Source organism: Nilaparvata lugens, chromosome 2, assembly GCF_014356525.2.
Source record: "Nilaparvata lugens isolate BPH chromosome 2, ASM1435652v1, whole genome shotgun sequence".
NCBI lineage: Eukaryota > Metazoa > Arthropoda > Insecta > Hemiptera > Delphacidae > Nilaparvata > Nilaparvata lugens.
Window position 1 is genome coordinate 3,868,131 of NC_052505.1, and position 26,639 is coordinate 3,894,769.

The 26,639-nt window shown below is 34.2% G+C and overlaps 1 protein-coding gene across 7 annotated transcripts in view; it reads right to left on the reverse strand.

Moving 5' to 3' along the window:
* Positions 1–26,639, reverse strand: part of LOC111045198 — a 113,468-nt gene that overhangs the window by 79,911 nt on the left and 6,918 nt on the right. For all 7 annotated transcript variants that reach the window (XM_039420355.1, XM_039420354.1, XM_039420360.1 and 4 more), the window contains exon 4: positions 22,062–23,828. In XM_039420355.1, the coding sequence (XP_039276289.1) occupies positions 22,062–23,828 (1,767 nt within the window). The remainder of the gene's footprint in view (positions 1–22,061; positions 23,829–26,639) is intronic.

The window sequence follows — 26,639 nt, forward strand, 5'->3', positions numbered from 1 at the left end:
GCGCATTGATAATAAACCACACGAAGCGTTTTTCAGGCGTTTTCAGACGAGTCGGCATGGTAGGAAGCTCTCTGATTGACTGATTGGGTTGGCGTTCGTGAATCAGCTGATAATCAGCCAATTGGAAAGCTAACTGCCCTGCCGACCCGTCCGAAAACGCCAGAAAAACGCTTCGTGTGGTTTGGTCCTAAGTCTGTACGCACCTCAACAAAACATCATTTTATAGAATAATCTCTAACACTTCAATCAATAAAAAAAGAATCTTATAGTTGTTGACCGAGCGAAGTGAGGTCTAAGATTCAAGTCGGCGGTTTGGCATTTCTCTTAATGTTTAAATGTTTATATGTTGCACATTTACGGCGAAAAGCGGAAATAGATTTTCATGAAATTTGAAAGGTATGTTTCATTTTAAATTGCGCTCCGACGTATATAGACTACAAGGTTTTTGAAATTTTGCATCTCAAGGATAATACAAAAGGAAAAAGGAGCCTCCTTCATACGCCAATATTAGAGTAAAAATCAGACTATAGAATTATTCATCATAAATCAGCTAACAAGTGATTATACAGATGTGTGGAGAAGCCAGTCTATTACTGTATTTGTATAAGGTCTATAGTTTCAATCAAAGACCTTAAAGAGGTATGAATCTTTAAGCTGGGTTTACACCAAAGTTACTAGTAGTTCTGTAGACTTCACGCAGTAGTCTCATCCACAAGTACCTGATTGGAACTATAGACCATAGACCTTATGGAAATACAGCAATAGACTGGCTTCTCCACACATCTGTGTACTTATCAGCTGATTTATGATGAATAATTCTATAGTCTGATTTTTACTCTAATATTGCCGTATGAAGGAGGCTCCTTTTTCCTTTTATATTGTCCTTGAAATGCAAAATTTCCAAAAACCTTGTATATACGTCGACGCGCAATTAAAAAAGGAACATACCTGTCAAATTTCATGGAAATCTATTACCGCGTTTCGCCGTAAATGCGCAACATATAAACATATAAACATTCAAACATAAACATTTAAACATTAAGAGAAATGCCAAACCGTCGACTTGAATCTTAGACCTCACTTCGCTCGGTCAATTAACAAAATGTTAATAACTTAATCCTTATAGATTCTATTAGATTGGACGGAAGTTGACAAACACATGTGTATGATAAGTTATGTTCAATCTAATATAATCTATAAGGATTGAGTTATTAACATTTTGTTATTTTTCATTGTAAAAAAATTAATTTTCATCACATAGAAAGATTATCACGGAACCGGATGAATTATATCATATGGAATACAAATTCAAACGTGAACTGAGTTTGTTAACATTTAAAACAAGTGACATTTTAACATTTTAAGTGACATCAGGTACTTGTGGATGAGAATACTGCGTGAGGTCTACTATTCACAGAACTACTAGTTATATAAATTATTTCGACGTATCATCTATTGGGTTGTCGTTATACAAATATCCTCTCTCTCTCTCTCTCTCCCCCTCTCTCTCTCTTTCTTTCTCTCAAGCTTGATGAATAAATAGTTGGTGCATGATGCGTCAGTTGTTTGCCATGTGATTGACGATAGCCTTTGAGCAAACAAACACACTCACACACTAAAAACCCGATGGAGGAAAAATCATCGTTTTAACATAAACAGCGAACTTCTCGCAATCAAGCAGCCGGTAGTATTCTGTATTCTGGTCCCGAAATAAGACTTGACGTTTGTTTTCCGCAAATAGAACGGCCGAAATTACATTGCAGCAGCTCTCGGGTTTTGAATGTTGGAGGTTGGAACTCGGATCACTTCCAGCAGAACTCGCTTCAGCTCAGATGCACTTGAATCGATTACAACTTGGATACTATCGATTATACTTCGATACCAGAGCACGTGGATTCCTAAAGGTGTGTTTTCGTAACGGGCAGACGACAGAATTCACTTTAAATTAACATTGGTTCTTATGGGAGTATTCACCCATCGGCAGAAAGTTGAGCAGAAAAAAAGAACTGTTCAAATCAGAGACGAACTGTCGTTCATCTTGCCGTTCTTTATAAGGCCTATCAACACAATGCTATTTTGCTTCGACCGATCACTGCTCGTGAACCGTTTTGTCGAAAAAGAACTAATTTCGGGATTCTGTCGACGAGAACAGACAGCTTCGAATCACTTTTCTGCTCTGATCACGTGACACCGGCAGAATAAATCTTTCTGTGGATCAGACGCCATGTTCTTTTTAACCTCAATCTTTAATTGTTGGATGGTTTGTTTTGATATTGGTTGTCAGATTTCGGATTGCTACTATTATACTGTGAAATTAATTTGCAGTGGAAAATTGAGGTATAAAATATTTCTATTGGTTTCTTTATTCTTATAATTTTTACAAGAGAAATTAAAAATGGATTTACAACAGAAAGGCGTGAAATTTTCGAAGTTCAAAGTTTTGTACTTTTCAGACCTGCACAACGAATTACCTATTTGAAAAATAGAATATGGTTAGAAATTGCTGATGTAATAGAGGATTCAAGTAAGTACACTTAAATTTCGCATAATAAAGTAGGCTAGATCTACCGTACACAATTATTTGAAATACATTTTATGAGTAGCCTACTAGCATGTTTACAATTTTTATTCAGGTAGCCCACTGTAGTAGGCCTTTAATAACCTAGTCTCTAGGTCTAAATTGCTATCTTTTTCATTTTTCAAGAGGTTAGAAGTTGACAAAAGTTTATTTATTTCTTTTTTTAATGTTTAATTTGTAGTATTTAATAATAATGTAAATCCTAGACTAGCTAGTTTGTGTATGGTAGAGAATTATCACAAGAAAGAGAGAAATCTAATCAACTGATTAGATTTAAACTCATTCAAGATTGATTGATTAGATTAACATTAAACAATCAGATTCAAAACATTATTCAACCAAGATAACATTTAGCATTTCATGCTAGCCTAACAATCTTTTACACTTTCAGTAAGTTGGCCTAATCACAAAATACATTTTTTATAATGCAGCTAGTAGTTTTCACAAACAGATTTATTAAAAATAACATCATAATTTGACTTGAAGTATTTCATTACATTCTAAGTCCTAAACTTCCATTATCCTTGTTGCACCTCAAAATATTGTAAACCCATAGTTTATCAATATAATAACAAAACTAACCTGACTATTAGAACATTTACTTTGTCTTTGGTAGGCCTATCTATCTATGAATTAATCTTCTCTTAATTTATAATTTAAAATCACTTGGAAACAATATTAAATAGATTGTTATAGTAATAACTTGATCAGAGTCAGTGTAATTGAATATTGAAAGACTGCCATTGGAAAAATATAAAATAGGTACTATTTTTCTGGTTGACCATTGCTACCAAACTCATTTAAAACTACAATAGTAATGTATTTGAAAAACTTATTCATGCTCTATTGATCGATATATTGCGTGATGCCAGGTATATCAATGTGAATAGTATAAATTGAAACAGGAGACACACAACATAGATAGATTAAAAACACTGAAAAACTTACATTATAATCGGAAATTTTTAAGGAACTGTGTCCCCTTTCTCAACCGAGCAGAGAGTGTAATGTAAGTTTTTCAGTGTTTTTAATCTATCTATGTCGTGTGTCACCTGTTTTAATTTATATTATAAAACTTTAAAGTGTTTTCTGTTATGTGCTATGAATGTAAGTATATACTTATAGTATTTATATCTAATGTAAATAGTTTATTGAGGCCCAGTTCACTTCTAATTTATTCAAAGTCCAAACTATGTCTTATCATTGATGATTAACTTCACATTATCTCCAAAATGAATATGCTGAAAGATTATGTTTCTTTTTTCAGGTACATTTAGAGAATGTGCTCAAAGGAAATGCATATGAATTCTTTTTTGTTGACCAGGATGGAACAATTCTTTGGAACCTATAGTTAGAATAAGCTAGTTAGGTAAGATAAAATTCCACTCATTTTTTAAACTTTATATAGGCGATGTCATTTTATAGAGTTTTCCATTTTTTAAAAAGGTTTATCCACTTCAATGTTTTATTATCGATTTGATGGTAGATATTCAAATAGTAAGATTTAACTATGGTACGTGACTAAAATAATAGAAAAACTGACTAAATTTTGAAATCATTAATAGCTTACAGGAAATCTTAATATTTCGAAACTACGTGAAACCACATGAGATCAAGATGGACAGTTGAGAAGAGTGCTTAAAAAACAATGTATTCACTTATCATTTTACAGGGAATAGAGTTATTCATAATATTTGGGATTCCTTCCATAAAGAAATAATTTATGTAACATTATCTAATAATGTGATAACATTACATCAATAATTTGATGTTGAAATTGTTTTTAAAACACTCTTCTCAACTGTCCATCTTGATCTTGAGTGGATAATGACTTTATAAATGACCATACATTAGAACTATGAATAGATGACTTCAAAAATTCACCCAGCAAGTGCTGGTAGAAAACACTGAATAATAGCTTTTAATGACAGTCATTCCACCTTTTAAAATTTATGATTAAATTCATGGATGAAATACCCACATTGTTCTGAAAGAGATTTATGTATTTGCAGTTTGGTATTCATTTTCAAATCACTTAGTACTACTTATAATGTTGTAGATAATCATCATTTCAGATTAAGCAATTAATTTATTGATTATTTCCATTTGTTTCATTAAACTTGTTTCTCTAAATGTAGAACTAAAAATTACTTTATGCAGAACATTTTGGAAGAGTTAAGTAAACCAAATGGTCGAAAAGTAGGCCTACTGACCACAGAAATAAATAAATAATTGTTCATGGTATCCAAAAATATATTGTTCACCAACAAGTTCTTTTGACCTAGGGGCACACTGATTAATCGCAATTCCTGCATGGAGATTTATTTATTCAATCATTCAGAATTACACAACTAACAGATTGATGCTAATAATAATTCAACTGAATGTTGGTTTATTGGAATTTCTCATATAATATTACTTTGTCATTATTGGGGGGTTCCTTCCCAAGAAATATAATTAAAAACTTATACAGATTACAATCAATTTCAGAATTCACTTTGCAAAGTTTTTTTTTTATAATGAATAATAAATTATCTATAACTTTTTGATTTCAGGCCTAGTGATGTACCAGCCAGAAGTAGAGGATGACAAAGAAAATCAACTATGAATAATATTCCATGGATATTTATGATTCATAATATGATTCATGTATGATGTAGTAGCCTACAGAAGAAAGAGATTGACTAATCTAAGAAATATATTCATTTTTTCAGTACATCTTGATGTGTTTATTTCATGTTATTCATAATAATATCTTCTTTTTCTGATCGCTCCTGCTAACTGCTTCAATTCAGGTAGTTTTGAAGAAAACAGCAAGTGACATGAAATTAATAAAATATGTTTTAATTGTTTATACTTGAGGGATTTTTAAAACTATATTTAACCCAAAAGCATCGAACTCTTATTAACAACTTTATTGGTTCTGTATGTCTTCTGCTTTTTTGGAACTAATAAAATTATTTAACATTGCTGACTGGCAAATGCTATAGGTAACACGTAGTTAAATAATAGACTTGAATTGGATATAAAATAGGGTATCACAATTATTATGTATTGTATTAAGAATTAAGTAATAGTACTTATTTACTGCATTGAAGAGGTAATAATTCTTTGAATATGAAAAATAACTTAAGCAAAAGTTGAAAATATGATGTTCTAAGCCACATCAAATATAATCACTTTCAATTCTACCTTCTAGGCTATATTTCCAAGGTTTTGATTAAAATTGATAAGCTTTTAGAACATTATAGTGAATAAGGAGTTTGAAAGGCTACTCTAATTCTAATTAATACCCTAATAAAGTATTAATTTTAATAGGGCAACTTTAATGGTTAATTGTAGAAAATAACTAGTAGGCCTACCCTAAAATATTCAAAATAAGCATGACCAGTTTCTAATTATGTCATTGTCAAGAGAGTCCTTATTGAAATTTCGAAACTAATCATGTTTCATTTGGAATATCACAAGGGTACTAGTTACCTTCTATAATTAATAAATATTTATCCATTTTAAAATAGGCTATGTGTTATTTAAAGTACCATAACAGAACTCTTTTATTAAAGCAAGATATAGTTATCTCAACAATAATTATTAGAATTAGTTCGCCTGTTTGAATACACTTTGTACATGTCATATGTGTTAATCTATAATAATAATTTCCAATATTCGTATAGCTGGTGAGGAGTCCCTAATTGAACATTGCCTGGGAAGGCATATTGATTTAGGCAGTCAATTGGCCTCACGATTCTTATACATGATTGTATATCAGCCGGAACCGTACGGTACCCATCCAATGATCAAAAAGGGGACTGCTAAAATAAAATTGCCTAAAAAACGTTTACAATATTGATATCCCTTGGTGTAATATAACCCGTAGATTCCAAAAATGCCAAAAGTAAAGCACTTATTTATTATTTATTTATTTTTTTTCGATAGAGCTTCAATAGGCCTTTGAAGTTGAATACGGTACTCATAGTAGGTAGGCCTACCTATAAACGATGTGATTTAAAGAACATGCATTGACTCTGAAGGCAATTGATTCTAGTTAATAAAATAATTATAATAATATCTTATTAATAATGGAATGCTTCTAGTTAATAAAATAATATCTTATTAATAATGAAATACAATCAGTTACTTCAAATAATTTACCCTTACAAATTTCAAGCATAGGAAATGAAAAGTTAACTCTTAGATTGACATGCCTATAAAGCATAGAATTTTGCATAATTATTGAAGTAACTAATAATTGTGGAAAAGTTATCTGAGTTTTAAAAAGCAATTAATTCACTTTATTGAATTAAATCTCCAATAATCATTTCAGAATTACCTTTTGGACAACCCAAAAAGTTCATTACCCATAACACATAAAGCAAAATTCATGTCAAAGAACTAGTTCTTTGAATGTTACTGTTTCTGCCCGCCTGGGTGCGCTGCAATCGATTCTGCTTCTGCCCGTTACGAAAACACAGCTTTACAGCTTCTGCTGCCAATATCATCATAGTTCCTATAGTGACGTCTACGTTATAATGACAGTGGAGAAAGATAGGAGAAAAACGTTGCCGATCCTCTGTCTTGTCAATGCCTTCTATATACGGTATAGCTGATACAGGTTTATTGATGTAATATTAACTGTTCATACTCGTTTGAAATGAACAATTTTATATTTTTCGATAATTTCATAATGAATTTTCATAATTAAGATGGAATATTTTGTTAATTAATTATTAATTCAACATTGTTAAAAGACGATCTGACAACAGAGCGAAGCGAGAATGAGATAGCGCTATTCGCTTTGTTGAATGATAGACAATGATAGCAACACCAATGTTAATCAAACACTGCCATTATAACGTGGACCTCACTATAGTGAAGAATCGCCATCAATCATCATACTAGTAGTTCTGTGAACAGTAGATCTCACGCAGTATCCTCATCCACAAGTACCTGATTGAAACTATAGACCTTATGAAAATACAGCAATAGACTGGCTTCTCGACACATCTGTGTCGAATAATTGACCGAGCGAAGTGAGGTTTAAGATTCAAGTCGACGGTTTGGCATTTCTCTTAATGTTTAAATGTTTGAATGTTTAAATGTTTATATGTTGCGCATTTGCGGCGAAACACGGTAGCCTAATAGATTCTCATGAAATTTGACAGGTATGTTCCGTTTTTAATTGCGCGTCGACGTATATACAAGGCTTTTATAAATTTTGCTTTTCAAGGATAATATGAAAGGAAAAAGGAGCCTCCTTCATACGCCAATATTAGAGTGCAAATCAGACTATAGAATTATTCATCATAAATCAGCTGACAAGTGAATACACAGATGATGTGTGGAGAAGCCAGTCTATTGCTGTATTTCCATAAGGTCTATAGTTTCAATCAGGTACTTGTGGATGAGAATACTGCGTGAGGTCTACTGTTCACAGAACTACTAGTATTCTAATATTGGCGTATGAAGGAGGCTCCTTTTTCCTTTCATATTATCCTTGAAATGCAAAATTTCCAAAAACCTTGTATATACGTCGACGCGCAATTAAAAACGGAACAAACCTGTCGAATTTCATGAAAATCTTTACCGCGTTTCGCCGTAAATGCGCAACATATAAACATTTAAACATTCAAACATTTAAACATTAACAGAAATGCCAAACCGTCAACTTGAATGTTAGACCTCACTTCGTTCGGTCAATTATATCGATTATACTTCGATACCTAAGCACGTGGACTCCTAACAACTTCACCGGCCAATTACATCATTGTTCCGATTCAATATTCATCAATATCTACAATTTGGTGTTTTAATCCTACTAAATTAAAAATTTTCAGCTACTATATTTTTGGACAAAAATTGGACTTAAACTTTCAGCAGTAAGAACATAACCTATTTTTTGGACATGCTATTCCAAAGACTTTAAAGATGCATAGACTCACATACAGCGCTAGTGTCGTACTTGGAATTGAAATCCGCCATTGAGGGGGCAACCCATAAGATTATTACATACCAATGCCACCAATGCCTTTGTGATCTATTGTATTACAAATATATATAGATATAATACTCGTGCTAAAATACCTCAATGGCGGCCTTCAATTTCAAGTAAGAGCTATCATTGGGAAGGCATAGGCATTGTGGGTCTATATCTCTTCAAGGTCTTTGTGTTATTCAGTATCAAAATTTGGTAATAGAATAGTTTCGGGCGATGCCTGTTATTCTTTTCCAATCATATTTATATGATTTGTAATTGTTTCCTCACATGAATAAATAAATATCGCCATAATCAGTTTGTATCCGAGCTTGAATACAAACCGAGCTGGACGGACCAGATATATACAAGCCAGATGATAGCTGGTTCAAGCAATCATCTATAGAAGGAAGAGGCAAGACAGAGAATTGGCAACGCTGTTCCATCCTTCTCAACTGCCATTATAACGTGGTACTTACTATAGGAACATCCCTGTGCTATACAAATAGCCATAGTTTTTAGAAAGAACACAGAACATAAAATGCAAATGGTTTCAAGGGAAAACAAAACAGAGTCTCAGACTCTGACAGATAGGAAAGGTATGTTCGTATCTACTCATCTTTTTAATAGCAAAAACTATAACTTGTACCATTATCAGGGGCAGTATTTGGCCCACGTTATAATGACAGTATTTGATTAATATTGTTGTTGCTATCCTTATCTATCATTCGACAAAACAGATAGCGCTATCATTTACTTTTAGTTCAGTTGAGAAGTTGATATTGTGGTAATTATTCATATTGAATGAAAAAGTCTAAGAAATCGTCAAATTTTTGACAATTTCTTAGTCTTTTTCATTCAATCTATCATTTACTTGCTCTGCAAAGTTGACAGATGCTTCTTCAACAATGTAGAAATATAATTAATTGCCATGATAGTTACTATAAATTGTAATATACTAATATCAGTTATCCACTACAGAAGGCAGTGGCAAGGCAGCGAATCCGCAACGCTTTTCTCCTGTTGTTTCTTATTTGAAATAATTAATTATAGTTTATTTGTTTACATAATATATTTTTCAATGATTGAAAAATAAATTTTAAGAATTGAGATTGAATATCTAGTTTATTCTACATTGTTAAAAACCGATCCGGCAGCGTTGCAGAGCTAGAAAAGGATAGCGCTATCTGCTTTGTCAAATGATAGACAAGGATAGCAACACCAATGCCAATCAAATACTGCCATTACAACGTGGACCTCACTATACAGTTATTGGAAACCTCCAGGTTGGTTCGTAGTACAACGAACGTTAATTAAGATTAATTGTTCTTTGTCTCATTGCCAAGAATTTTCAGTAATACCTTTGGAAACTTGGCAAAGGTTATGTATATGAGTCAAAGACATTTATTAAACGGGATGAGTAAACGTTAAAATATATTTGAAAGGCTGCTGTTCACAACACTGCATTTTTGAACCTGTGAGACGCAAACAGTTTGCTTGAAACCCACGCTTTAGTGAAATCCACGTTATAATGGCAGTATTTGATTAACACTGGTGTTGCTATCCTTGTCTATCATTCAACAAAGCAGATAGCCCTATCCTTTTTAGCTCTGCAATGCTGCCGGATCGTCTTTTAACAATGTAGAGATAGAACCCTACAGAGACACACTTACTTTATGCTAACACAGTAGACACACTGGGGTGTTGAACGTCCCAATTCAATTTTGCATGTTTCTTTGAAAAATATAGAGAAAAAAGTACTCAGCCCATACTTCATATCATTTCTTAATCATTTTTGTTCCAAGTGCATACAGAAATCGAAAGTAAAGCACTGCTTATCAATATTTATACTAATTTTAGAAGTACGTATGTTCCGCCTGAGTGTTGGAGCTCCTAATCTGGTTTGAAGGAATTGATCATTGCCAATGGCAACTTCATCAAAAACTCACGTCTCTTCATTTTATTGTTTTGAACCTCAAGTTGTAGAGAATCATAGCATTTATTCCAATCTGATCCATCATCCCATACCACATTCGTAGTGGTCAATACAAGTAAATCTTTGTAAAAAAGTATTTGATAAAAGTCTTACGTAAGAGACACTCTGGGGTGTTAGACACCCCAAACGAAGAACAAGATGAACTGGTGACCTTGTAGAATGCTATTACTGACTGGAAGTGGTGGAGAGTAGTTGACAATACACTACAAACCTAATTTGGACTGGGCAAAAATCTGTTTGATATTGTTAACTGCAGAACAGATAAAAAATCCCCGGGGTGTGAAACACCCCAGTGTGCCTCTTTAGGGTTAATTGACAAAATATTTTATCTCAATTATGAAAATTCATTATTCCATCATTGAAAAATATTTCATCTAAACAAATAAACTATAATTGATTATTAAAAATTAGTAACAACGGTTAATATTACTTCAAATTTACCGGTATAAGGTATCCTCTATAAAAGACAGTGACAAGGAAGAGAATCGGGAACGCTGGTCTCTCATCTTTCTCCAATGCCATTATAACGTGGACCTCACTATACCAACATACACTTCCCAACAGACCACACAAGATTGATGAACTTGAAACGGCGATAACAGCATAAAGTTATCCCATTCCCACAATTCAATTTCACAGTGACTTTCTGAACACTCTGTATCAATAGAATTTTCACAAACAGGAACGCTTCATTTCTTTTGTGTGAACCACATGTAATTTGACCCAATTATAACGTTTACAGTGTACATAGATCGTTGAAAAAAATCTGGCAACGTTGCAGAGCTAGAAAAGGATATCAGCTTTGTCGAGTGATAGCAACACCAATGTCAATCAAATACTGTCATAATAGCGTGGACATCACATAGAGCTCATGTGGGAATTACTCTCAGCAAAGATAACAAATCCTTGGACATCAAAAATGCACGTCTAGCAGTATTAATTACACAACCAACAGTCTAATAATCTATTCTATACTATTAAAAGAGCAATTTCTGTTAATATGTTTAGATGTTTATGTTTGTATTTCAGCGGATCTCGAAAACGGCTCTAACGATTCTCACGAAATTCAGAACATAGTAGGTTAATAATATAAAAATTCGATTGCACTAGGTCTCATCCCTCGGAAAACTCGCTGAAGGACATTAAAAGGATTTATTCATCCTTGGAAAAACAGCTGATAATTTCGTCGTCTGTTGGTGATGGAAGTGAGTGAGCGAGTTCATGTGTGTGGGACTGTGTCAAAATTATGACTCAGCTGTTGAACTTTTGTAATCATTCACAGGTACTTAGTGCCGGTTGCAAAAAAGCCGGGTTATTTTCAATTCCGATTAATTCCAGTAGATCCATCTTTTTGAAATGGTCTTCTCTGATTTGGTTCACGTGAAATTAATCAGGATTAAAATTTAACCGGCTTTTGTGCAACCGGGCCTTTGTGAGGGGAATTTTTGCATTCCTCTGGGAATTAATCTCAATTTACTGTGATTAGATAGAACATTTCTGTATGGACTATGAATGTTTTTATTATTTTAGTCCCCATATTGATATAATAAAGGAAAGAATTTGCTTATACATGTAGGGGATAGGAAATTCACGAATGATGCATCATCACTTCTGAAATACTGGACTGATTAACTTGTAATTTTGTATATAGATTCTTAATTCGCCGAGGATGGTTATAGGACTATTTCAAATTCTTCAAGATTTCAGTAGGTCAAGCTTTCAGTTTCTCAAGTTCCTTATTAGACCCTTGCAGGAGCACGGGTTACCTGCTATAGTGAGGTCCACGTTATAATGGCAGTGTTTGATTAGCAGTGGTATTGCTATCCTTGTCTATCATTCAACAAAGCGGATAGCGCTATCTCTTTATCGCTTTCCTCTGTTACCAGATCGTCCTTTAACGATGTAGAATTAATAATTAACAAAATATTTTATCTTAATTTATAGAATAATTGAAAAATAAAATTTAACTAATAAGAAATAAAATATAATTGATGATTTTCAACGAGAATGAACCGTTAATATTACATCAATGAACCTGTATCAGCTACCGTCTATAGAAGGCATTGACAAGACAAAGGATCGGCAACGTTTTTCTTCTATCTTTCTCCATTGCCTTTATAACGTGGACCTCACTATTCAATTTTTACCTCATTAACAAAGTAAACGAATTGGTTTCTTCCATTTGAATTTGGAGTATACCAGAATACCACGAACTTTTTCAACTTAATTCATTCTTGTAACACTTTTTTCATCAATGGGGATTTCTACGATAGGAAGTTGAAAGAAATGAACAAGTATTAACGTTTTTCTCCTATCTTTCTCCATTGCCATTATAACGTGGACCTCACTATAGCAATATTTTTACACAACCAACAGTCTAGTAATAATTATTAATTATTATTCAGAACAATTAGGAGCTTGAAGACCTACCTCCAGGGTACCGGATCGGCGGACATCGTAGAAGTTCGTCTCGTTGGGAGTACAGGGTGAGAAAATCGTAGAAAAAGAAGTAACACAGGTCACAGCACTGGATCGCGGCGTTTTCCCAGCCCTGAACGAGGGGCGGGCAATTTTCCGCGCGGATCGCGTGAAAAACGCGCGTGGAAATTTGAAAAGCGTTTGCTTACGTCCGCGAGGCAAGTGAATAGGATGCTCGCTGGTTTGAACGGTTGGCTCATGGTCTGTACCCCCCTAACCCCCTGTTAGACCCCTCTAACCCCTTCCAGACCACCCCCCAACTTTCTTTCTCCAAGCATTTTTAAAAATAACGTGTACTACGCTCGTGAGGCCTTCGACCGCTCGCTCAACGTCACTCCACAGTCCACACACAGTTTGCGCAAACACACGAGAATTTGCAACTTTTTAGCTTCAAGCTTTAGAATTTGACGAGTTCAGAGAATACTATCGGAGAGAGAAGAAGATATTCCATGGTTAAGGACGTTTATAAGCTTATTTTTTGTCAACTCAAGCCAATTACTGTCGACATCCGAGTTTCATGATGAGAATTTGTCGAATCCAGAGAGTACTATCATAGAGTAAAGATAACATAAGAAGATATCCTATGATATGAGGCGTTTAAGTTCCAAATTTCAAGATGATTTTTGTTAACTCAAGCCAATTACTGTCGACATCCGAGTTTTAGGATGATAATTTGTCGAATCCAGAAAGTACTATAATAGACAGAAGATAGAATGAAAAGATATCCCATGATAAAGGACGTTTATGTTCCGAATTTCAAGCTTATTCTTTGTCAACTCAATCCAATTACTGTCGACATCAAGTTTTTGGATGAGAATTTGTCGAATCCAGCCAGTTCTATCAAAGAGTAAAAATAGCGTAAGAAGATATTCCATGATATGAGGCGTTTAAGTACCAAATTTCAATCCGATTTTTGTTAACTTAAGCCAATTACTGTCGACTACTGTCTATCATGCTGAAAAAAAGTAAATTGTGCATCAAGGGATTGTAGTGACATTTGTTCTGCTGAAGACTTCTGTCTGATAAGAGGCACTACAACTTCATTTATAGAAATATACATCATCATTGAGAGTTTTCTTTTTCATGGTTCAACCTTAGAGAAAAGATAGCATAAGAAGATATCCCATGGTATAGAGCGTTTATGTTCCAAATTTCACTGTTAACTCAAGCCAATAGTCCTAGTAGTTGTTTTTGGTGAAGCTATGTGAAGCTGGTAGTCTCTCATACTGTGCCGTTCTTACACTCTCATCCCAACAACACAGTAATAATAGACAGTAGACGACAGTATTCGGCCTGAGTTAACAAAACATCGACTTCATGAAGTCGTTGAATTAATCTAGTAGCCTTTGTTTTTCTTCTATTGAATGTATTAGGACAGAATTCATTTACGCACAGATATGAGCTTAGCAAGTTAAGCCCACATTGTATGGGACTCACAATTCCCGAACTAATATTTAATCTAGTAATCTTATTGATGACAAGACATGTGAAGGCAGTGAATAGATGAATAAAATATTTTACAAAACAATCTGATTAGGAAAATAAAATTGAGCTACATGAGGACGTTACTGTTATCAAAATAGGATATCAAATTGTGAGGAAACCAGACCAATAGAAATCTCAATTCAAAATCAAAAAATCTGGTGTGGCGCATTCACAAAACTTTCCTTGCCGTTATGAAAATTGATCACCTGACGCTAGTGTTCACGCGCATCTCAAGTCTACTATTCTAAGATCCAAGCCAGCTGGTGACAGGACAACAACGCTAGAGACACACAAAGTCTGTCATCTCTTAATAGTGAATGATTCAATAGAATCAACAGTTGCCAACAGTTTGCAATTGAATAATCACATTTTCTCAAATTTCAAGTTTTATTTCAATTTTAGGTGAAAATGTTACTGAACATTAATTGTAGAGATTTTCATGCTCAATCTTTTCCACTTGAATTTTTTTGTTTAAATTGCATCTGAAGCCTGATAATTGGGATTCTAAAATCAAACTTTGCATAGATGGGGCGGAGCTCCTGGAATTTTTTTACAGATATGGGACTTGTGGCAGTTGATAGAGCTTATCAATGACTATTCTAGGTTTTCAAGAAAATCGCGAAAAACCCTGTTTTTGACAACATTTTCGCTATTTTAGCCGCCATCTTGAATTGCATTTGATCGAAATGTTCGTGTCGGATCCTTAGGATCCTATATTGTAAGGACCTTAAGTTCCAGTCATTCCGTTAATTGGGAGATGAGATATCGTGTACACAGACGCACATACACTCATACACACACACACACACCACACACACACACACACACACACACACACACACACACACACACACACACATACAGACCAATACCCAAAAACCACTTTTTTGGACTCAGGGGACCTTGAAACGTATAGAAATTTGGAAATTGGGGTACCTTAATTTTTTCGGAAAGCAATACTTTCCTTACCTATGGTAATAGGGCAAGGAAAGTAATGAGTAGTTTGTATATTGGGAACATCAAAGCTCAAAACCTCAAACCGAGTTACTCAAATCGATGTTACAACCAAACAAGTTGCCAGAATACAGAAAAACATAATGAGGAATGCATAGAGACTTCCAACCAGATTTGATACCCATCAATTAAATTACCAACATTAAAATGTTTCAACTAGCATTGAGAACAATTGAAATGTCTATGATTGGAGAGTGTTGCTAAGTGCGAAAACTGTTGAAAAAAACACGGCGCAGTGTTTAATTGCTATTTTTAAATGTTCAGCATGCAGTGGACAGATGCCTGGGAGTCTAAATTAGCGCCTGCGATCCGAGAGAGTAGAAGAACTTCAAGAGAGAGAGAGAGAGAGAGAGAGAGAGAGAGAGAGAGAGAGAGAGGAGAAGTTCGTCAACCCAGTCTGGATCACAAATCACAAAATCTCAACTCACTTCACGCCTCGTCTCCGTCAACACATCCACACAAGACACTAAAGTCTCTCTACAAATGTCAAGATCGATAATTGACATCGACTCCTCAACACATCGATATACTCACAAAAAACACAGATTTATACAGTATCTACTAATGTCAAAATCGATAATTGACATAGACTCCTCAATACATCGATATACTCACAAAAAACACAGATTTATACAGTATCTACTAATGTCAAAATCGATAATTGACATAGACTCCTCAATACATCGATATACTCACAAAAAAACACAGAATTATCTCTAGAAATGTCAAGATCGACTCCTCAACACATCGATACACTCACACAAACTACAAAAACTTTCTACAAATGTCAAGATCGATAATATATTGAGATCGACCCCTCAAACATCGACAGGGGTTCGACACATCCAAACAAAACACAAAAATGTATTTATGAATATCAAGATCGATAATGATTGATATCGACTCCTTAAGACATCGACTTACACAAAATACAAAGAAGTCTCTTAGCAAATAATGTCTAGATCGATAATAATTGAGATCAGCTTCTCAACACATCGACAGTGGCTCGACACATCCAAACAGAACACAAAAAATCTGGTGTGGCACACTCACACAACTTTCCTTGCCGTTATGAAAATTGATCACCTGACGCTAGTGTTCCCGCGCATCTCAAGTCTACTACTCAAAGATTTGAGCCAGCTGGTGACAGGGTAATAACGCTGGAGACACGAGGTCTGCTATCTCTTCATAGTGAATCATTTAATAGAATCAACAGTTGCCAACAGTTTGCAATTGGATAATCACATTTTCTGGAATTTCGAGCTTATTTTTACTTACCTTGCCCTATTACTACCATAGGTAAGGAAAGTATTGCTTTCCGAAAAAAATTAAGGTACCCCAATTTCTATATTTCTATACGTTTCAAGGTCCCCTGAGTCCAAAAAAGTGGTTTTTGGCTATTGGTCTGTATGTGTGTGTGTGTGTGTGTGTGTGTGTGTTGTGTGTGTGTGTGTGTGTGTGTGTGTGTGGTGTGTGTGTGTGTGTGTGTGTGTGTGTGTTGTGTGTGTGTGTGTGTGTGTGTGTGTGTGTGTGTGTGTGTGTGGTGTGTGTGTGTGTGGTGTGTGTGTGTGTGTGGTGTGTGTGTGTGTGTGTGTGTGTGTGTTGTGTGTGTGTGTGTGTGTGTGTGTGTGTGTGTGTGTGTGTGTGTGTGTGTGTGTGTGTGTGTGTGTGTGTTGTGTGTGTGTGTGTGTGTTGTGTGTGTGTGTGTGTGTGTGTGTGTGTGTGTGGTGTGTGTGTGTGTGTGTGTGGTGTGTGTGTGTGTGTGTGTGTGTGTGTGTGTGTGTGTGTGTTGTGTGTGTGTGTGTGTGTGCACACACAAATTATTATTTAATAAAATAATAGGATATTTTAAACAAAAATATTACTCACCATACAAACCTCCCCCAGCATCTAATAAAAAACTTCCCTTAAATTCGATTTGTATTAGTTGAATCACTATTGAGTTAAGATAAAAATCAACTGAATTTAGGTGCTCAATCATCCAACTACAAAAAGTCTGTGATAAGAATAAAAATTATTCTAAGTTTGTGAGATTATTCAAATTATATTAGTTGAATCACTATTGATTTAAAATTGAAATCATTTGAATATTGGTGATCAGTTATCCAACAACAAAAAAGTCTCTAGGAAGAATAAAAATAATGTGAGAATAAGATAAAACCAGAAATTAATGACATCGAACCCTAGACTATATAGTTCAGCATAATATATTTTCAAATTTTGCCATTTGAATTTTCTATAGAGTGCATTCTCACAAACCCATGAAAGCATTGTCAAAACTTGAAATATAGTGTAGAATATATTGTGAACTCATTAGATTCCAGAAATCACTTTCAATAAATTTCCCAAAATCAAAAGTTTGCAAATTTAACTTTCAATAGAGCAAATTCCCACAAACCTATGAAAGCATACTCGAGAATAGAAACATAATGCAGAATACAAGTGAACACATTTGATTTCAAAAATCACTTTCAATGAATTTCCCAAACTTTCCGAAATCAACAGGTTTAATACTGTATGTAGTACTATATTTTATGTAGGAATACACTATAAAAATGGCATTCAAATACAAAACTGATCGAACAATATTCCATGAAACACTAGGAGTCATAAAACACTCAACTAAAATGTTATATAATTTATAATTAACAATACTCGAAAAAACTAAAAATAAATTAAATTATGGTAATACATGATACACATTTTTTGAGCAACATTAGGCCGTCATCAATAAATAATTGTCGAACAATCGTCACTACATTTATCAATACGATCTGCAAATAGATTTTGTAAATTTGCCAGGATAAAAATTGTCCCGCACTTCCGACAAATTAAGCATGCACTAATCTATCATTAGGTTTATGTAGGTCAATTGGTCTACGGTTAATAAAAGAATTATCTGAGACGTTTTCCAAACGAAGTATAGTAATTTTTAGATGAGTAAAATATTGGCAACTTATTGAAGGAGATATTGTATTTCTGCTATCATAGTAATTATTGAATTGGAAAAGTTAGGAAAGAAACTATTGTTTACTATAGAGAGGTCCACGTTATGAGCAGTATTTGATTAAGATTGGTGTTGCTATCCTTGTCTATCATTCGACAAAGCAGATAGCGGTATCATTGTTTAGCTCCGCAACGTTGCAAGATCGGTTTTTAACAATGTAGAGATACAATCGATTTACGGAATATTAATGTAATCTCAATTATAGGAATGTATTATTTAACGATCGATAAATATTTTTCAATAACGAATAAAATATAATTGATTATTTTTAACAAGAAGAACAGTTAATATTACATCAGCTATCCTCTGTAGAAGGCAGTGGCAAGGCAGAGAATCAGCAACACTGTTCTCCTATCTTTCTCTACTGCCGTTACAACGTGGACCTGACTATAATTGAAGGAGATGTCATATTTCTGCTATTATTGTGATTATCCAATTCTGGGAGTTGGGAAATAAACTATTTTTTACTGTAAAAACTTCATAACTTTAGAAAATTCACCTCATGTAGATAAGCTAGCCAGGTAAAAGCAACAGCCATACGCCTATACAAGTACGGGATAGGAAATTCACGAATATGCGTCATCATCACATCTCAACTACTCAACTGATTAGTTTGAAATTTTGCATACCAGTGATTCTCAATTTACCGATGATGGTTATTATAGGCCTATCTTTAATTCTTCAAGATTTCAGTAGGTCAAGTTTTAAATGGTGCCTTGCGGAGCACGGGTTACCTGCTAGTTTGAATTAAACAGTCCAGAGGTTATGTAGAGAAATTTATATCATAGATTGAGTTCAGATACAATAATTCAGTTTCATCTCATCGCGTGACCTGATAAAATGTTATATTTGCATTTGATAATGATGTCAAACTTCAAGGATCGACAATATTGACACACAATGACTTTCAAGGTTTCCTAAAGAATAAATTCTGCTTAGTCATAGAAACTTGTTCCGCTGCTTGTTTTTTGAGAGCTCGTCTTTTATTAGCACTCAGTGACTGGGTTCTATATAAAATAGAGTGATAACTGACCTTGCTTCGGACTCGACATAAATTTATTGTGGTGGTCTGTGAGCTTTGGCAGGGCTATTAAGAGGAGTTTCAAAATTTGAACGCTTGAATTAAGCAATAGTTGTAAACTAGAATTTGAAAAAACTAACAGCTGAAAAGTGGGCGACTTGGGTTTTACATGTAGTTTTTTTTGTACGCACTTATTCTCAATTAGATTTTCTATAATGAAGATTTTTGTTTGGATTTGTATTTTGAAATTAATTAATCTGATAAATTCAAAATTATTGTAGTTCATGTATTTTTTTGCACTCCAAATAGTGTGTGAATACAGTATCATTCACATAACCTCTAGACTGTGTATTCCAAATTAAGGTTCAAAGCAGTTTTTATTTATTTATTTATTCATTTATTTATTAGAACAGTCACAAACACGAATTTTGGGCGAATGCCTGTTGTTTTTACCTGTATTGTATCTATTGTCTACTAATAAATAAATAAATATAGTGAGATCGTTATAATGGCAGTGTTTGATTTGCAATGGTATTGCTATCCTTGTTTATCATTCAACAAAGCGGATAGCACTATCTCTTTCTTACTTTGCTCTGTTTCAACTATGAAACAGATAGACGTCTTTCAACTATGTAGAATTGATAATTCATTAACAAAATATCACATCTTAATTTATGAAACTTATTGAAAAATATTATTTCTTGCTTAATAAAATATAATTGATTATTTTAAACGAGAATGAACAGTTAATATTACATCAATAAACCTGTATCAACTACCGTCTATAGAAGACATTGACAAGACAGAGGATCGTAACGTTGTTCTGCTATATCTTTCTCCACTGCTATTATAACGTGGACCTCACTATAGTTTAACTGAACATGTCGACATACTGGCCCATAATATTTCCCCAGCTAAAATTATAGAACCGATCAAAAGGATATCAATAGAAAAGCTGCCCTTATTCTGTTGATCTGTATTAATTACTGTCGTTACCTTCTATTATACTACCTACTCGATATTTTACACGATATTGGGCCATATGAATAAAGTTGAGCATTTGCTTATACTCCTAAAATATGGAGCATTTGCTTCATTTTCTATGAATAAACGTGAGCAAAACCTCATGCTCATGCTCATTAAAAAAATAGTTTGAGCATTTGCTCAAAAGTAACAGCTTATACTCAAAATTGTATGAATAAACTAGTGCATTTGCTCAACTTTTGAAGCAAATGCTTCAAAAAAGGTGAGTCTAGTCTAGAGCAGCTTATCACCTTTTGCTCATAGCAAAATGGCTCAACTAATTCGTATGAGGAAGAGGAAACTATACCAGTATACCAGATTACCAGATACGATCACAATCAATAGTTGAGAACTATAAAACTCTTTTTAGATTCAACCATGATATACCATCACTATTATTCCTACAAAAGAATAAATACAAAAGATAGCTACCTGATATAAAGATAGCCATCACAAAATGGGAAATAGGCATTTAAGAAGATGAGAGTGTAGACGATTATAAGAAGGCTATTGATATTATAAGAATATGCTGAAGATTATTATAGAGATGACATTTTTCACGCTATTATTTTAAAATTCTAAACTCAACTAACCTATAACTCAATTCATAAATAGGAAACAGAGCAGACGACGCAATCATACGCGGTGCCCACTACTTGCATATTTAGCGCTTCCGTGAGCTATAAAAACAAATTAAGGCTATAAAAGCGAATCAGCTGATGAAAAATCTTTAAAATACGTGAGAATTTGCTCCAGAGTTCAGGAGCATGAGGTAAGAGTATAAGGTAAAGCTTATTCATATAAAAATGAGCAAATGCTTTTGCTTCTACCTTTTGCTCATGAGCAAAACCTTATGCTCCATGCTCTTGCTCATGAGCATTTGCTCTGGTTTTATTCGTATGGGCCAATTGTCTTGTTCGAAACCATCAATTCAAAATCGGTAAAGGTAAAAATATAGAGCTAATTTGATAAATTTCCAAATTCTAGTAATTCTTTATAAATTCTTTGATATAAGGAGATTGCATTTTACAACACAAAATTTTCCCCAGTGCAAAGCACGGGTTACCTGCTAGTGCTGAATAAATTTATGAATGAATGAAGGTCGTGAACCAAAATGAATTGATTGAATAAATTTGCAGGTAATCTATACTATAATAAAGGAAAGAACTGGCTTATACACGTACGGGATAGGAAATTCACGTATGACGCATCATCACGTCTGAACTACTGCACTGATTAACTTGAAATTTTGCATACAGATTCTTAATCCACCGAAAATAGTTATAGGCCTACTTTCAATTCGTCTAGTTTTTAATTAGTCCCTTGCGGGGCACGGGTTACCTACTAGTCTATATTTTAAATCTTTATTAAAGGAGACAACAGTTGAAAACCCATTTTCCTCCTTCACAAAATACAATGAACAATTTAATGGAAATTAATAAGAAAATTGAAATTCAATATATTGAGTTGAGAAAAAAAATAACTCACCGAGAGTCGGCTTGCAGTGTATCTGATGACAGCTGGTTGAAGGCGGCACCCACATCTTGGCTGCCAAGGCACTCCGACGCCGGGCGTCGCTTTCCCTCGACGCCCACCTCTGTCGTGCTCCCGACGGTTGCAGCCTCACTGTGATTGTCATAGAACCCGGCCGGTGTATGCGAACGCGTCATACACAACTCTTCACTCTTCTCCAGAACAGTGTTCTCGAATTTCTTGTCCACATTTGTGTTATCCGACGCATTCAAGTCCTTCACATAACTCTCAAACCGCCTCTCCGTCTCCCTGAAATTCTCCGACATCTTACCCTCATCCGAGACAAATTCCTTGCCCTGTTTGAACAAACATTCGTCGCCTGTTTGCATCATGTTCGCGAACTGTTCGAAACTCTTCTCAAACTCTGACTGTTTGTCCTTATCCGACACAAATTCCTTGGCCTGTTTGAACAAACATTCGTCACCTGTTTGCATCATGTTCGCGAACTGCTCAAAACTCTTCTCAAACTCAGATTCCAAACATTTCTGGGAAGTTAATGACACAGATCGATTATTGTAGGCCTTTCGAGACTTACTTTCTCGATGATAGCTCTCTTGTGATTCCTCTTTCCGAGAGCTGAAATCTTCCAGTTTTGTGGAAGATACTTGTGATGAAACCTCCTTATCAGAAGCCTCTTTTCTAGTTTCAGTTGATTCGAAACATTTGCTGAATTTATGTCGTTCAAAAGCTTCTTTCCGTGCGCACATTTCAGAGCTGTAATCTTCCTGGTTTGTAGAAGATACTTCTGATAAAACCTTCATATCAGAAGCCTCTTTCCTAGTTGAATCAAAACGTTTGCTCAATTCATCTCGTTCAAAATTTGCGGGTAAACTAGTAAACTGCTTTACATCATAATCACCTTCAAGAACACTACCTTTAAAGGTTGAATGTACATCTCCAGTAACCGTTCCTCGTTGTGTGTCCAATTTTGAATGTTGATTTATCTCATTTTGAGTTTTCGATACATCATCCATCACCCCAAATCTTCTATCACAGCTGAACGGCCATTTTGAGTCCTCTACAAAGTGTGTCCTAGCTTGGCTGTCAACATATCCATACTTAATTTCCTGGCTGGAAAACCATTTCAGATCCTCCTCTTCCTCAGTCTTAGATTTTGATTCAGTGTAGACACGATTAGAGTTAGTTCCGTAGTTCGAAAGGTATTCAGTGCTTTTGTCCTGTTGTAAATTGGATCGTATATCAGCAAACGATTTCAGATGTTTCTCTTCCTCAGTCTTGGATTTTGATTCAGTGTAGACACGATTAGAGTTTTTTTCCTTATTGGAAGAAATGTATTTAGTGCCTGGTTGTGTATTGGATCGTACATCAGCAAACCATTTCAGATCTTCTTCTCCCTCAATCTTAGTTTTTGATTCACAGACACGATTAGAGTTTGTCTCCTTACTAGAAAGGCATTCAGTATCATCATAGACACGATTAGAGTTTCTTCCGTAGTTCGAAAAGCATCCAGTGTTTTTGTCCTGTAGATTGGTTCGACTCTCAGCAGCAATTGAATGACGATTGGATGAGTTGGTAGTAGTAGAGCCATCTGCTCTTGATTGGTGGGTTGTGTCGTTTGAGTGGTCGACCCAAGCGGGACAGCTGACCTGTCTGCCGTAGCTGGTGTGACCCCGCCCCGAATCGGAGGCCACAGACCGACTGCTACTGTCCCAGTCCCGCTCAGATCCCGCACACCATCCCGCATCACCATCCGACCAGTACCTGTAACATACAACACAATAATAAACTCAAATAATAATTCAACACATAATAATTTACATCAACCATCAAACAAAAAAAGAATAAAGATAACACCTTCTAATTTACTCAAACAAGAAAAGAATAAAGATAACACCTTCTAATTTACTCAAACAAGAAAAGAATAAAGATAACACCTTCTAATTTACTCAAACAAGAAAAGAATAAAGATAACAGATTCTAATTTACTAGTCATCAGACAAAAAAAGAAGAATAATGATACTATAGTGACGTCCACGTTATAATGTCAGTGGAGAAAGATAGGAGAAAAACGTTGCCGAACCTCTGTCTTGTCAATGCCTTCTATATACGGTACCTGATACAGGGTTATTGATAAAAGCACTTCACTTGAATGGACTACTTTTATAAATTAATAAAACAATATTGAAACTTGAAGTACCCTCTATTATTTAAAATATTACAACTAGTTTTGATTATAGGTCATTTTCAAGTTGAAATATGAAAAATAAATAAACAAGTTGATACTATTTAATAAGAACATAATATGCTTATTTTAATGACCTTCCATCTGTTATCAACAGCTCTTCCTGTCTCATGTATGCAGATGATGTGAAGTTGTTTAAAGAAATTAAGGATCTAAATGATTACTACAATTTGCAGAGAGATATTGATCATATGTCCAGATGGTGTGATTCAAATGGGTTAAAAATTAATGCAGATAAATGCAAATTCATGAGTCTCACCCGGCAATCCGCTCCTCATAATAATATATATTCTATAAGTGGTATCCCTTTGGAAAGGGTGGAATTGTTCAAGGACCTGGGGGTGGTAGCTATGACCTCTCTTTCAACTCACATGTTGAGTACACAGTTAATAGAGCCAATCAGCAGATGGGATTCATCTTGAGGACTGCTCGCCCTTCAGTGATGTAGAGCCTTTGATACTTCTATATAAGTCAATTGTGAGAAGCCTGTTAGAATATGCATGTGAAATTTGGAATCAATATTATAATGAACAGATTTACCTACTGGAACGTTTACAGAACAAATTTTTGAGATGCATTTATTACAGAAAACATAATATCTTTTGGCCCTTTGATTATCCTTCCAATTCACTTAGATATGAGCTCGATTTTACTTCTTTGAAAGTAAGACGCGATGTCAAATCACTTATTTTCCTTTATAATTTACTAAATAATAAAATTGATTCATCCCATTTGCTATCAAAAATTAATATATATATGTCAATACCATTGCTCGCCGTTCTGGCTTTTCATTTCATATAGCGCGCTCTAGAACCGTAAGTCATTATAACTCTCCTCTAAATAGAGCTCAGAGAATCTTTAATCATTGTTCGGAGCACTTAGACGTCTTCTGGTTCTCCCCCTCCAAATTCCGTAAGATCTCATATAACTTGGTTGGGTAGCATGTGATCTGTCTTTTTGTGATTGGTGTACTAATTTTATAAAATTTATATTATTATTAATTTGATTAAAATTTCCACCCATTCTTGGTTTTACACAGACATCCTTTCTCTCTTCATTCTTTCTTCCTCTTTTTTTTCTTTTTATTATTATTTGATTCTATTTTGTTTAATAATTATTCTTATAATCAATTATTATTGTTTACGATTACTTCAATGATTATTTGTATTCTTTCATATTAATTGTAAATTTCTTCATTTTTTATCCTCTTGTATTTCAAATTGTATAATGTGTTGAAAGTATTGTATTGTGTGAAGGAGGCAAAATGGGTTTATCCTGTTGATTATCCATTGATTATCCATTAACAAAATTATTATTATTATTTTCATATGATTAATTTATTTCTTATTCATTCTTGTTTATTTATTTTCCACATTTCAACTTGAAAATGACCTATGGTCGAAACTAGTCGTTGTAATATTTTAAATAATAGAGGGTAACTTACTTCAAGTTTCAATATTGTTTTATTAATATTAGGTTTATCGATATCGTTAGTAATATTAACGGTTCATTCTCGTTTAAAATATTCAATTATATTATATTAAGCAAGAAATTATATTTTTCAATAATTTCATAATAAGGATGGAATATTTTGTTAATTAATTATTAATTCTACATTGTTGAAAGACGATATGGCAACAGAGCAAAGTGAGAAAGAGATAGCGCTATCCGCTTTGTTGAATGATAGACAAGGATAGCAATACAATTTATTGCTAATCACAAACACTGCCATTATAACGTGGATATTACTATACTACGTTTAACGCAAAACCACGTTCACTTGTAGATACGGTAGCATTCATCATAATGTGTTTCATACGGGGTTTCATACGAACAGCTGACATTTTTCCGTTTACACCGAGTATCAGCATACGGGCCTCAGTTAGAGTATAGAATATAGAGTATCAGAGTAAGAATTTAAATACTTTTGTCTTATTCATCTGTCTCATTTGTCTTATATTCTATTCTATGATATTTAAATGTAGATGGACATGGAATGAACAATTCTTTCCTGAAATAATTATAGAGGTTTAATTAAATTAAAAATAATTATCTCTGTTTATGAGAGATTGACAATGGTGTAACAACTGAAACCGGTCTTTCAAACTATCAATAAATCTGTGGTTTTTGACAATTTCTTAGTATTTTTATTTAATTACAAAGGTGTTAGCAACATAGCCAAATATTATACCACGTTGTTATAAACTCAGCACCTGATCAGCATTAGTGTTGCTATCCTTGTCTGTCATTAGACAATGCAAATAGCTACATCCTTTCCTACCTCTCCACTGTTGCCAAATCGGTTTTTGACTATGAAGGGAACAATGAAT